General features: G+C 38.5%; 1 protein-coding gene across 1 annotated transcript; it reads left to right on the top strand.

Annotated features, from left to right (window-relative positions):
• Nucleotides 1–1,892: 1,892 nt before the first annotated feature.
• On the top strand, nt 1,893–10,319 carry LOC103373430 (E3 ubiquitin-protein ligase RNF167-like). The gene is made up of 10 exons (XM_008303317.1): nt 1,893–2,309; nt 4,249–4,374; nt 4,494–4,574; nt 4,667–4,804; nt 4,880–4,967; nt 5,080–5,170; nt 5,320–5,425; nt 5,824–5,917; nt 6,225–6,305; nt 7,424–10,319. The coding sequence occupies exons 2-10, from the start codon at nt 4,270–4,272 to the stop codon at nt 7,840–7,842; spliced, it is 1,203 nt and encodes a 400-aa protein (XP_008301539.1). The 5' UTR covers nt 1,893–2,309; nt 4,249–4,269; the 3' UTR covers nt 7,843–10,319.
• The last annotated feature ends 4,819 nt before the right edge of the window (nt 10,320–15,138 follow it).

The following is a 15,138-nucleotide window of genomic DNA, read 5'->3' on the forward strand; positions in this document are numbered from 1 at the left end:
CAGTGAATATTAGAAATGTTAAGGTTTAAAATTAACGTGTAAAGGCATCACAGTAAATAGATGTTTCAGTCGTTCACTGATCACTTCTGCCCTCAAGTGGATTTCTTTTGTACAGGACTGTGTTAACGTTGACAGCATGCCAGACATAAGATCTGTGTCTGTGCTTTACCAGCTGGTTCAACTCAGATCTGATGTCAAATAACCAGTCCCAAGACTGAACAGGTGCTTTTCAGACAACATTTGCTGTCAGAAGTGTGATTCAAACCCACTCCTTCGACCTGAACGTCAACGGTATGATGGTGCATCATTAACTGTGGCTGCTCTGTTACAGTATATTTAAAGTTCATTTCCTCATACCCACATGATTTTCTGTAGGAAGATAATATCTTGCAGGTCACAAGGCTGAGCTACAGAAAATTCGCTCATGACCTGTAGATGCTGGTCTGTAGATAAAGACCCGACTGACTGCAATCTGATTGTTTGAATGCAGTGAAACTGGTTTGTGTCTGTCTGTAACTTCAGGTGAGGTCAGGTAAATTTATATAATATAGTGGGGTTTTAACTTCAATATTTAGGTTAGTCCACTAAATTAGCATACATAAGTGGTAAAATCGCGGGTTTTCAACCTTAATATTTAGGTTAGTTGGGTTAATTTGTATTATAAGTGTTATAAATTAATAAAACTAAACATCTTTCCTGCCCTACAGAGAGTGAGGTTGACTCAGTCTTAACATACAGATCACAGGGATGAGTGTTTTAACTATCACAAGCAATGAATGCAGAGTGATAACACCGTGTCCAAGGGCTTAACAGTTAAAATGTCACCATAATCTGACATCAATAGAAAAGCTGCTTGATGCTTTTTTTTCTGGATCTTTGTTCTTGCACTTATTTTCTATTTCTTTTAGTGCAATGTTTCTGTCTGATGAAATAGTTATATCAATCAGTTCGCAGGTAGAATTCTTTGAATCTTTAATGATGATGTCTGGTCTGTTCGCTGCTGTAGTTCTGTCAGTATTGACTGGCATGTCCCACATGATGGTGATGTTGTTGTCTTGATTGTGAATCACAGTCTAGGGCTCATGCTCGCACCACAACCTCAATGTTATGATCCTTACAGATGTTCCAGTGGAGATACACTGCAGCTTTATTGTACCTGGAGATGTAATCTTTTTTGGCTAATACCTCACAACCAGATAGAATATGGCTCACTGTCTCTTCATGCTGTGAACACATTCTGTATTTGCTCTCCACTTGCTGGCCACATATTACTTTTTGGTAGTTTCTGGTGTATACTGCCTGGTCTTGAGCTGCTGCTAGTAGCCTCTCGGTTTCTCCTTTCAGATTACTTGATAACCGTTTGTTGATGGTAATTGTATCTACATGAGGCTTCTCCAGGATCTTTGGATACTGGCCGTGCAATGCTTTATTTTTCCACATTTCTTCTTTCATTGATTTCATCTTGGATTTGATCAAGTGTTTTAGGGCTTTAGCATTTTCTGAGGCTGATTTATCTTCACTGTTCTCAAACTCTGCCACTGGTACTTCCCTCTTGAACTTATCAGCACTCTTGCTTATTATTGTTATTATTATTATTATTATTATTAGTTAATAATGATTGGGGTGTAAACTTTTCTTCGACTTCCTTAGACTGGCTGTAACCGAGAGTTAAGATTTCCACTGAAACCTTTCATTTAGCTCAATGAGGCTTTCATTAGTCATTTCACATTCATTGAAACTACAGGTGGTCGTCTAGGATCATAGAAAGCTGAAAAAAGTTCGCATGGTTTTCTGTGTACAACACGAGGCCTGCAGTTTGTCCCTGTGGCCGCTGGCGGCGCTGTGGGTCGGAGCGCCGATGAGTCAGTCTGCTGGTCCAACACGACGAGGAAGCGGGGAGCAAGAAGCAATAACAAACAAACCTAGCAGCAGCAAGCTAACGCTACTCGGGGAAACTTAGCATATAGGTTGTCGTGTTTCCTTCACGTCGGACATATTAGCGGTGAAGATTTTGTACACTGTGTACAAAAAGATGTACACAGTGTCCGAAAACGACATACAATAATCTGTCACGTAGACAACGTCGTTGTTATCTAACATCTGCTAATATTAGCCAAACGTCGGCTAACGTTAAGTTAATCCTCCCCGTCTATGTCGTTCTTTGTGTAATTATACAATTGTCAGGGAAAATAGCTAGAAATTTATACATTCGTTAGGAAACTATCGTCTTTACACGGCACATGTGAGGAAAACAACGAGACAACAATCAAGATTACAACCGTGACGGCAGATACTAGCAGGATACGGAGGTATGTAGCTCCACACAATAACATCACCTCGAGGACTTCTGATTGCTTTACTTGATGGGATTTTTGCACAATTTAACACAAAGTGAACTCATAACTGAATACTAATCGCATTTCGTTGGGTCAGAGTATTTTAACTTTACTAATTAGTGGCATGTTAGGAGCTGGAGCAGCTAAATAAAGTTGTTTGTGGAGACGTGATTAGGAAACATTAGCTTCATTGTTAACAAGTTTAGCATTGCGACAGAAGCAACTCAACAATAGCAGATTGTTTCTTTTCTGGCGGTCTGTAGGAGGCTTCAACATCAAAATGTGCTACGTCGATTAAACTTTCGGACAGGATGGTTTTGTTTGTCACACATGAGACAGAGTTAATGACTAATTAGAGTCATAAAGTACTACACAAAGTCCTTGAAGCACGTAAACATGCCCTAGTTATTGTGTTAACTTCTTGCCAACTCGCACACGCACACACGTGAGAACTGCGTTGTATAGCCTTATCTTTATGATGCAGTGGTTGTTAAATCTGCTTCTCTGTAAATAATTAGGTTACTGTAACATGCATTCAAGGAATGCAGCCACAAAAGGGCTTCCGAATGTAAAGTGTGGGTTGATCAGGTTTTATTATTTTCAAAATCCAACATATATATACTTTAAATTCAGTTTTTGTGCATCCCGCTACAGATGGGGCACAAATTAAAGGAAAAACATTTACCCTGAAGTGTTTTACTAAGGCCCTTCTCTATAATATGTAAGGATCGGGTGGCTCTATTGTTATCGTGTTTGGGGCATTCTGCTGCCATGGTTTGGTGTACTTGTCCCTTCAGAGGGAACGGTCACTGCAAATCAATACAAAGTGGATTTGAGTGATCACCTTTGTCCTATGATAAATCATTTCTGTCCCATGGGAGTGGTCCCTCTCAGGATAACAGTGCCTCCATCCAAAGGGTACAAGTGGTTACTGAATATGTTGATAAATTTTATGGCCTTCACAGATCTTAACCCAGTTAACCACCAGTGAAAGATTTTGAACCAACATGTTTCTTTTTATTTCTCCAGTAAAGTACCATAGACCTAGAGAATCAATACCAAGCTGTATTGCAGCACACAGTGACCCAGCAACATACTAAGACCCTTAATGCTGGTTTTCCTTTAATTTGTCGTTTGTATGTATGTGAGCAATCTCTAGATAATGTCCACACGAAACCCTCATGCATGCGAGAATTGTTTCTTTGAGGAGTTATTGCTTTTACACAACTGTTTTTGTCAGTGATTGAAAAAGAACCAACAAAGTCGTAGTCGGGGATTGGAATAGAACTTTTAAATGGAGTTGTTAAATTACTCATCTGGGATGCATTGGTATGAAAATAGAGGTTTTTGTTAGCTCCTCTTTTATACAAATACAGGAGAACAAAAGGAGACATGCTGTATCCAGTATGTGGCCACTTTTCTGTAAGACGTCATTGTTCCTTATGTGATATTTTAGACATGTAAGTCACTACTTTAGGGGAGTTGCCTTGCAGAGAGTTAATAAAATTTAACAGAGAATTTGTGCAAGGCTGCAGTTAAAAGTCAATATAATGCACTTAGTGTTTTATGGAAAAAGGTTCTTCTGTTTGTTTAAAAAAAAGGAGGCCTTGAGAAGTAATTTATATTGATACAAAGTACCAGAACTGCACTGACCTCCAAATGTGCTTGGCTTCGGCTTTACTTTTGCTACTACAAGACAGTATAGTTTTTGTTGACTTCACAGTTCCTCGTTTGCATATCGATGTGCATATTTACACAGTCGCACCGCCTGAACGATCTGTTTGCATTAGCATGTTAATGCAAGGTTGTAGTCCAACTCTAACAACTTAAGCCTGATACCTGAAACGTGCAGCATTTGTTTTCTAATTGTAACGAATTACTCTCTCCTGATCTGTTTTTTTTTTTATGTTAGCGCAACTGTAAGCAACCAAGGATGGTACACCTTGGTGTGCGCTGTGTGGGAACTCGGCTGAGTGTCCTAATGCTGGTTTTCTGCAGCGTCCTGGTTCCCTCACCTACACATGCCTATATATATGCTGTAAGTAATCTTAGAGCTTAGCAGTGTTTATGAGTTAAAATGCTATCTATTAGTAAAATTCTTCAGAGTCTCCTGAAGCCTATTCCAGTTCTTTCATTGTGTATATATTGTTTTAACAGCATTACAGCAATATGACCTCCATGTTGTTTGAGGACCTACCTGCCTTGTTTGGATCTCCACTTCCTAAAGATGGATTAATGGTGAGAGCAGATTATTGGCGAAAGAGTTCATACAGAAAATCAGAAGTCATAATCTGTTATAATGACGTTTTTTCTCTCTCTCTGTATAAAAGGGAGTTATGGTGCTGTCCCGTCCACTTAATGCGTGTACACCAATAGACCCTCCTCCTCCACTGCCACCATCTTTCGACGCCAACACCACCAAATTTGTCGTTCTCATCAGACGCTATGATTGCAATTTTGATATAAAGGTCAGTAGAGTTTGACATGGAACAATTTGTGGTGTCTATGAAGAAACCTGGTCTAATGTGAGGAACTGGTTTCAGGTTCTACACGCACAGCAGGCTGGATACAGCGCTGCAATCGTTCACAACATGTATTCAGAGACTCTGCTCAATATGAACTACAGCAACGGTAAATATTTATCAAATACATGCACATTCAGACTTTCATTCAAGCATTCACACCATCTTACTAAAGGCTTTACAGTTAAAATCTTATTGAATTGTATGTTTTTCTATTCCAGACACCATTGCAGAGCAGATCGAGATTCCCTCTGTATTCACCAGCTACTATGCTTCTCAAATTCTGAAGAATTTCATTATTCCAGAGCAAGGGTAAGGAAAAACTACAATTGTAATTATAGGTAGTAGTTGCTAAAACTAAGCAACAGACGAAACCAACCTTAAACAGTCAGCATTAGATCTGTACAGTCTAACATATGATGGACATATAACTCATTGTTTTCTCTTTTCTTGGCCTACAGGGCCTATGTGATCCTCAAGCCAGAATTTGCATTTCCGCTGTCATACTACCTTATTCCCTTCACTGGGGTAGTCGGCATGATTATTCTTGTGATGTGTGTTGTTTTGGTAAGTATCCATGATGCAATATCGCCTCTGTGTTTGTTCAGTCTTTATGACATTCTTTAATACACCTTTTGGGAATCTGAGTTTACAGTTGTTAAAGTTAAAAGAGCAATTACGCAATTGTTTCCGTATATTGTATTTGACTAATGGATGGCAGAGGCAAGCTTTTCTTTTTTGCATTGTAAAGCGGTAACGTCATTTTCCTCTTGAGGTGCTGCCTGTATTCCCGAGGCACGTGTTTTTATTAAAGACCTGAAAGTCTGTTTTCTAAACCAACGTTTTCACATGAATGGTGGAGTCCTACAAAAGCACAAACAACAAACCCATTGTCACATGTTGAATAGCACTGTAAGTCTCTTGGCATCAGTAATATTTCCTTTTTTTTTTTTTGCATTGTTCAGATTATTCGATGTGTGCAGTACAGAAAAAGGCTGAGGAAAAATCGTTTGTCCAAAGAACAACTGAAGCGGATTCCGACACACAGGTTTAGTAAAGGTAATGAGACTGTTGCAGTGCTCCTATGATTTTAAAAGTATTGAGAACTAGAGCTGATTAATGGATTGGCTACCAAAAATGAAATCAATTGTCAACTATTTTGACTTCCTAGCAAGTGATTTTGAAGACTGTATTGTTTTTATGTGAAGCTTTTAACTTCTAAGATAGGTTCTTATGTTGAAATGTTGCTCATCAGTTCAGTCAAGAGTACTTAGTTGAAGACCTAGTGTTATTCATATTGGACTTTTAAATATTTTATTCACAATTTTGAAGGATTTAAGTTGATATGTTATCTTCTGTTTTGCAGGAGATGATTACGACGTGTGTGCAATCTGCCTGGATGAGTATGAGGAAGGAGACAAGCTGCGTGTTTTACCTTGTTCACATGGTAAATATTTCATATGATATGATGGTAATCCTCATTTTGTGAAGCCAAATGTTATGGTACATCAGGAAAATGGTATACAGGTCATTTTAAAATGGTTGATGTGAATGTACCTGGTAATAGATATGAAAAGGTACGGCGCTCTCTAAACTCAGAAATGTTGACTGTAATTGTGTTTTTGAGTTAAGACAACTTCTGAGGAACTTATGTACAACCAGCAGACTACACTGAGTTAGGGAAAGCTTTCTCGCCACAATCCAAAGTATTTTAATTACCATGTGCTTAATGATTGTTAGCATAAACATGTTTTTTCACTGCTTACTTATTAAAATTTAGTTGGTTAGAATAGTATTTCCACATCATTTAAAAGAATTTTGTATAAGAAAAAAATCACTCGAGCTTTTTCGTCCTTGCGGCACAAATAAGAAGCCAAAATGAAACTTTATCATTCTTATCCACTAGGTTGTTACACTGAAGGATAGGGTGTCCACGTTTTACTGATAATGTTATATGACCACCAGCATGAGCTACATGCAGTCGTGCAGCATATCTCTGGAACTTTATTAGCAGGTTCAGCTTAATCTCCGTGCATGAGTTCACTATTGGTCATGGCACAAATAAAAATATTCCCCAGATCATTGCTTGAAATGGCTTTCACATTATATTTGTTCAGAGTACTGGTCCTCTAAGACCCAGACTTAAATTATGCAGGTACAGTAAGTGGGTAGGGCAGGGGAAACATTTATTTAGTTTTAAATTAATTAATGCTGAAGTTTGAGTTTAAACTACACACAATATTAAGCTAATGCAGTTATCAACATTGTTATGTCAACCCAGCCCATCTAAATAATGTTTAAACTGAAAACGTTTATCTAAATCAGTAAATTGGAATTTTAAATCTTGCAACCATGCGTTTATTGAAGAGGAAACGGGTCCCATGTGCCATGTGGCTAAAACACCTCACCTAAAGCACGTGTTCTGCAGTATGATCTGTGTTAGCTTTTGAACATGAGCTTGTTCTCTAATTGTTACGTATTGTGGTCAGTAAAGCCTTTGTTGCACTGTCGCTGTCCTTTGGTGGTTTCTTTCCTAAGTTTCTTGAATTTCTTCCTGTTTCCCAGCGTACCACTGCAAGTGCGTCGACCCGTGGCTCACACAGACCAAGAAGACGTGTCCTGTGTGCAAACAGCGCGTCACCCGGAACAGCACGGAGCACTCCGAGTCCGAGTCCGAGGAGGAGGCCGGAGGACGTGGAGAGGAAGAGGGGACGGAGGGCGATGCAGACTCGGAGCGCACCCCGCTGCTTCGGCCCTCCAACCCGGGGTCCCCCTTAGGAAGCCCAGGAGCCTACTCAGCCACCACCACCACTGCCCAGTGCCTCGCCTCCCCCGCACACTGCGACTCACCCATCCTGGGCTACGAAGGCTACTACTCCCCACAGGAGGAGACGGACTCAGAGAGCGATGAAGCAGGAGAGGAGAGGCACCACACGGATGATGACACTGCACAGCTCATTGGTAGGGATCCGGTGGATGTCTGATGGCTGGAACTTAGCTGCAACGAGATTACGTTTAGTTTTACTTAAAAAGGGTCTTTCTATCGTGAGGCGTGCTCTATCGCACATCACTTTAAAATAGTTTGCAGATTTATGGGTAACTATACGTTTAGGATACTTGCCACGTTTGTTGATTGTAACAGAATCCTTTCCCCCCAATAACCAGCGGAGGTCTACTTTAAAGTGTCAAAGCACATGCAGAACTTTCATTGATCCGTTTTTACCATTGATCCGTTTTTACCAAAATCCAAGTGTAGAGCATCAGTCCACTTCAATACACAAGTTCACTCTTGTACTGTTGTCTTTTGACCTACTTTTTGATGCATGCTGTGATTTATAACGCGATCATGCCACGTGACCTAATCACTAGTGCTGCACAAGACGAATGGGCCACTTCAATGTCTTTTTAAGCAAGAGTGTGACTCCTGTAGGTGAAGCCTGTGTAGCCAAAGTTATCAAGCTTAAAATTGATCTTCAAAGTTCTCTGTTAGATTTACGTGAGGTTTGCGCAGTTTAAAGATCCTCTGTTGTCTTAACAATAACTGTTTTATACCTGGCACTCCTTGTCCACAACTTTAAATCATTTGATAACAAGGATGTGAAAGTGGGGAGGAAAAAGTTTGTCTTCTTCTTCTTCCTCTTTCTTTTTTTAACTGCTCTCGCGCTTATTTCGGACATCTTCCAGTTTCATTTCAGTTTTTTGAAATCTCAAGGTTTTTCTCAAATTTAACAGTAAATTATGCTACAATAGAACATTGCAACGATGTTAGACAGTTCTGATGCTTTTACATTGTTACTGGTAATACTGTGTGGACAGTTTAAGACAAGTATTTTTAGCTTTATCCAGTTTGTCAAGTTGAACAAACTCAGGTTCGTCGCACAAAAAAAAAAAAAAAAATTAAAGGTCAAATGAATAACATTGTGAGAAAATTCTGGGCTTTGGTCTTGTGATCTGTCTTCGCTTTTTGCTTTTTTTTTTTGGAATCTGTAAAATGTAGATTCATAAATATTTAATTGATTTTTTTTTTCCATTTTTATATACTGTTTAACTGAATGATGACATGATAAATTGTGGAACTCTGGGGGTGTTTTTAGGAAAAAAGAGCATTGCCTTATATTGGCCTTGATGTACACATGTATGTTAAATGTTTAGAAACAACAGGATTGACACTCCTTTTTTTTCCTCCCTCTTGTCGAGCTGTAGTTAATACCGCTGGTTAGAAAGCTTTTTATCTCGCTCCTCGATCTGAAAACCTGCTCCACGTTTGTTTTTATTGTGTCAAGAAAGAGAAAGCCTGTGTTTTCACATGTTAAGTGCTAGTAATGATAGCGATAGCCAGCATAGTCATGCTTGATTTGCACCTGAAAACTTGGAAGATCAGCAGCTGTCAAACAAGAGGCGGGTTGTTCCTCTACTGTATGGGATGATCTGGGTGGAGTACATCCGGATGGTTTGTTTAAATACGAATAGAAACCCCAAAAGTTGTTTCTGCCAAACTGCTTCACACACCAAGTAGATGCACATTTCTTGTGTAACTGTACAGCACGAGGAGTTAACGTACTGTACGCCTTTACCCATATTCTCTGTTCGCCTCGGTGGAGCTGCACAAATGTAATCGGTGTTGCTTCTGTGGTCTCTCATGCTGCTGCACCACAGTCAGAGAAAAATCAGAATTGTAATTTAAGGTTCCTGCCATTTGTAATGAAAATTAGTGCAATCATTTAGGATTTTATGTCGATTAACGGGACATATCCTATTTTATCATCTCAACTTCGTCCTTCATCAGATGGAGGATGACTCTTATCTCCCCGAACACCGCTACTGCGCGTAATAGTGAATGTGAACGCTGCACACGGTGTATGTAATACTGTCTCTGAGGGTGAGTTTTCAGTAAGTTGCATTTGTACATTGGAGGGTGAACAGGGGAATCAGCAGGGCTGTAAAATCACAACATTCCACCTTTATATTTTACTGCTGATTGACGAAAAGAATTCACACTATTAAGATTCGATTGGGACTTGTTGGCAATAGTCTTTATTGTAAGATAGAACAGTTGTTTTCCTATTTACGATATGCTTCAAATATCTTTTGTACTGTACCTTTTATTTTGCTCTGTATGTCTCAGTTTTAGAGACTGTTGACAGAAACACATGAAAATAATCCCTGATTATTGTTTTTTTTTCGTTTTTCCTTTTTCTTTTAGAACGTGCCTAGATTATTACACTTAATAAATGTACAGTGTCAAGTATAATTTTTTGGTGTATAAGGCAGGATTGAGAATCTTTAGGATGTCTAAACACAGTCTGTGGAAAGATGCATTTAATGTGGGATTTGTGGAAGATTAAATGACACTGAAATGAGACTGTGTTGTTTGTTTAGGTGAGAAAATGTAAGTAAAACTTCCATGACAAAGGTTTATTGACGTACATGAATTCTTAATAATAAAGCCACTATGATGAAAGCTGTTGTGTATGTTATTACAATGTGTGTCATCATTTTTTAAAATATATACAGTTGTGTGAAATGATTCATACCCTTCCAGAATTGTTGTTTTATAGTAGCAGGAAAAAAAAACTATGTCGCTACAGTACGAGTAGTTCCATGCTTTAAAAAAAAGTCTCAGAGGGCGTAGTAGGAAGACAACAGTGTAGTAAAGTCCAAGAAGAATCTAATAATCATCACCAAAACTATCCTAAAGAACCTCAGCAACTCTGGGAGGCAATGTCTCAAATGTGGTCAAGAGATGGCTACAAAAGAGCAACACTAGCCACAGTCTAGACCTGAATCCCATCGAAAAACTGCTGCTGACTTTCTACCAGCTGTCCATTGAGAGCCTGCTGACAGACTGTATTACAGTATGGACAGGAGGAGGCTCCAGAGGGCAATCAAAGCAGCACAGAAGATCATTGGGTACCCTCTCTCCTCACTGATGGACATTTACACTTCCCGCTGCCTCAGTAGGGCAAGAAACATCATCAAGGACAGCTCATATCCTGGGTCCCATATGTTTGACCTGTTGCCCTCGCGAAAGGGCCACAAGGACAAAAACAAAAAAACCAAAAAACAAAATAACACCCAGAGCCACAAACACACAAACACCCCAAAAACACACAAACACTCAAACCCCACAACCACACCACCAAACCCACGAACAAACAGACAAGCAGACTCCAAGAGGCCAAAAGGACACAGGTACAAACGACCAAGAGAACACGAGGAGGTACCCAGGTACCTCACTGCCACGCTAAACACGCAAATACTCACATCCATATAACAACTATAAACATATAATCACTTCTATAATATACAACAAAAAACTATAGAAACGACAAACATCACGTCAGCCCTGATGTCTAGCTTGCACAGTGCACAAATTGATAATTCATAGCACTGAACACGAAAGGACACAGCACCAAAGTACTTTTTGGTAGCGAGACAGAAAAAAAAAGCAGACAAAAAACCGAGGAACGGAAGAAAAAACAAAGAGAAACGAACGGATGGAAGGCAGGGCAGGCAAACAAACACCCACCCACAAAGAAAAGAAAGAAAAAAAAAAAAAAATATTTATGAACACCTATAACGCACCTTTTGTTGTTTTTGATGCCGTTTTCAACCACAAGAAACCTGTTGGTCCAATAAAAATGACTTTAAATCAGAATTTGGCATAGACATACATTAATACTGGCCCTAGCTGTTTAGTTCATAGCTGACTTCAATAATATATCATAGTAACAATTCATAATATTACAGAACGAAGCACATATTGATCCATAAAATACATCAGACAAATGCAGAATTTAAGAATCAGATTAGTTGTTGAAGTAAATAAAGTTTAAACTCGACTTGTTTTCACCAGGACTATATTAGCTGTTGACCAAAAGTAAGCTGTGTTCCTATATATATCTATTATATATAATATCAACATATATAATAAATTAAAAAAAAACATTTCCAATGGGATATTCTTGAGTCATAGAAACTGAATGAAGAATGAACAGCTCAGCAGGGGTGTCACAGTAGGATCACAGGCCATAAATTAATTAACAGAGCGTTTTGTCAGGTGAGTCGTGCTTTTACAGAAAGTTAGCCGTCTGCCTTTGGGTGTAATGCTTGTTCATTAGGACGTCGTGCATTTGATGAAGTCAGACCTGTTAATCCTTTTCAGTTTCATGTGCAGTTACTCATGTCCCCCGCTGAGTTAAAGAAAAGACAATTCATGTTTGAGCTGAATAAACCTTTGATTACTGCGTGTACAAGCTGTGCATACATTAGCCTCTGGCTGGATTATGGGTATGTGGAACTAAAAGCTGGCGCGTTTCTTTAGGTTTGTTCCATGCTGAGGACTAAATAATAGCACAGTGGTATAACGTCACATTTACACATTTATACACTAAACCAACAGAACCTATAAAAGGTTACTCTTCACAGGAAACCACCAGCTCACATCTGGTGTGCGGCATTTAGAAAACATCACAGATTCATGAACTTTGACCAGGTACTGACCGATGCAGCTGTAAAGAGAAGCGATGCCACCGTTCTCCTCCCTGCTGAGATCTTCTTTCTTGCTATTCTTGACTCTAACTTTATTTGTGCTTCTGGATGCCAGAAAGATTCAAGACCACAGTAAGGTAAAATACTCAATCATACTTTGTTGGTGTCAGTTTAATAGATGTTTGATTTTCATCACTGAGATTTCAATGGGAATGATCCATTAAATAAACCCAGTAGTGGAAGACAGATTCAGATTGTTTAAGTACTAAAGAGTAGTGAAAAAATACTTTGTTACAAATAGAAGTTCTGCATGAAAAACCCGACTTAAGTGAAAGTATTTGCAACAAAAGTAAAAGTACTGGTTTGGATACTCTGATATATTATAATATGTGGCATTATTAGATTATTAAAAATAAACATTACTTCAATACTTTATTTTTCAAATTACTATTTGGTGGTGCTGGTAACAACTCACTGACATCTGAAATATGACAAAGACTACACACTGACATCAAAAGCCAAAAAATGTTGGAACCTGCTAGATTTATCTGTAAAATGTGTCTTATTTTAAAAGCATGTTATAATATCTATTGTGTAAAAATGTCACCTTACAATTGCTTCAAAATCATGTATTACTTAAGTAAATATGTTTAATATTACATACCATAATAGTGGACATTATATTTTTGACATGTGCTTTCCACAAGATTTATTTTTACAGCAGCATTCAGTCATTCAAAATGTTTTAAGCAGTTTTTAAATGTGGATCTGTACTATTTCATCATTGATGGTTACTGCACGATGAAGCAGAACACATTTTTTAGAGCTTTTGAACGTCAAATTGAAGTACTCGCTCCACTATGGTGTGGATTTAATGAATAGATGACTAAATCGGATAAATATAGATAGTGTCATTGTAATATCATAATTTTGGTTCTGTTGATATATTGTGCCTGAAATGAATGTTTACAGTGTTGTGAAATTGGGTCACACATTCACAGGGTTTTTTGGACAGTCCTTACCAATCACACATCCTCGCTGGACCCGCAGATGACTTTGCATTCGGATCCAGAGATGGTCACAACTTCCCACAAGTGGAGTCGGCGTTCATCATGGAGGATGGAGCTCAGACTACTCAAGTGTGGCCGCGTGTTATCCTGGATTACATGAGGGACCAGTTAAGGTTCAGAGGAAGGACAAAGAAAAGCACAACCAAAGGATGTATCCGGCACTTCACTGTAAAGTGAAAGTAAAACAGTAGAAGAGAATGATCTATTAAACTATTGCTTCAATGCTTTGTGTGACTTTGTTTTCAATACCTGTTGTACAAAACCACTCACTCACCACTTAATGTCTGCACACAATAAAAACTGAATGAAATGACCTCAAACCAGATACCAACTTTAAATAACATGTCTTTAAGATATTATTAAGTCAAACCTTTTTTATGTTTCCATTGAGCATACCTTTGCAAGAAATAGTATTAAAACAGTTTGAACAAAAAGGTTTAAATGGTCACTAGTGGCATGTCAAAATCACCAGTGTGAGAACTATGTATTTATAAATGAAGCTGAGCTGAAAGATGGGAGAGCATAAAGGGAAATACCTAAAATGAAAGGCCTCTGTTACCATTTATTAGCCCCTTTTTGCCGATATTAGTTCAATTTTCCCCTTAAATTAAATTTCCAGGTATGACTGTTTCTCTTATCTCCGTGTTGCAGGTTGAGTTTTTTCATTTCACAAGCTGGTGCAGGCTGAAATTAGTTTTTATTGTAATATACACATATGTCAAAACATTTTTAGCTGTACTTTGTGCCATACAGTTTCCTAAATCAAATTTCCTGTAGCTTTAATTTGATGTTGTTCTGCCAGACGTTGCTCGAATCCATATTGCCTTACCTTAAAGTCAAGTGATTTTGCAAAGATAACAAATAAATCTCAGTTTTGTAAGACAATGTGAATGAAATAATGAATGAGAATACATCAGTTTGACAAAATGGTGTATCTATTAAAAACATTAGGATTCAAATTTTCATTCAGTGTAAACAGCATACAGTTTTATAGAATAGCTGCAGTATGCCGATGCAGGATAAACAGTGCTGTGAAAAAGCCCTCATACAGATATCTTCTATATTTGCATATTTGTCACATGGAAATATTTCAGATCATCAAACTAATTTTAATACAAGACAAAGATAATACAAGAAAACACAAACTGCTGTTTTGAAATGATGATGAAAAAGACTTGTTGAACCTAAACTTGTCTGACATAGTGAAGCAGCTAAAGGGTCTCAAAAAGCAGCACATGATGCCACGTTTTAAAGAAGAAATGCCAAACACAGTATTTGACATTTATCAGTTTGGAAACAGTTACAAAACCATTTCTATGTTTCTGGGACTCCAGCGAACCACAGTGAGAGAATTGATCCACAAATGGAGAAAACATGGAACAGTGGTGAACCTTCCCAGGAGTGGCTGGTCAACCGACATTTCTACCAAAAGCACGTCAACATCTCATCCAGGAGAATCACAAAAGAACCCAGAAAACATCAAAATAACTGCAGGCCTCACTCAGTTAAAGTCAGTGTACATGATTGCACAATAAGGAAGACATTGGCGTCCATGGGAGAGTTGCCAGGCGGTCCGATCAAAAAGCATGCAAACAAATAGCTGGACGAGCCCCAAGACTTCTGGAAAACATCCTTTGGACTGATGAGTCAAAGGTGTGACTTCTCGGAAGCCATGGGTCTTGTTATATCTGACGTAAAGGTAATACTGCATACCACAAG

Source organism: Stegastes partitus, unplaced genomic scaffold, assembly GCF_000690725.1.
Source record: "Stegastes partitus isolate 25-593 unplaced genomic scaffold, Stegastes_partitus-1.0.2 Scaffold1979, whole genome shotgun sequence".
Taxonomy (NCBI): Eukaryota; Metazoa; Chordata; class Actinopteri; family Pomacentridae; genus Stegastes; species Stegastes partitus.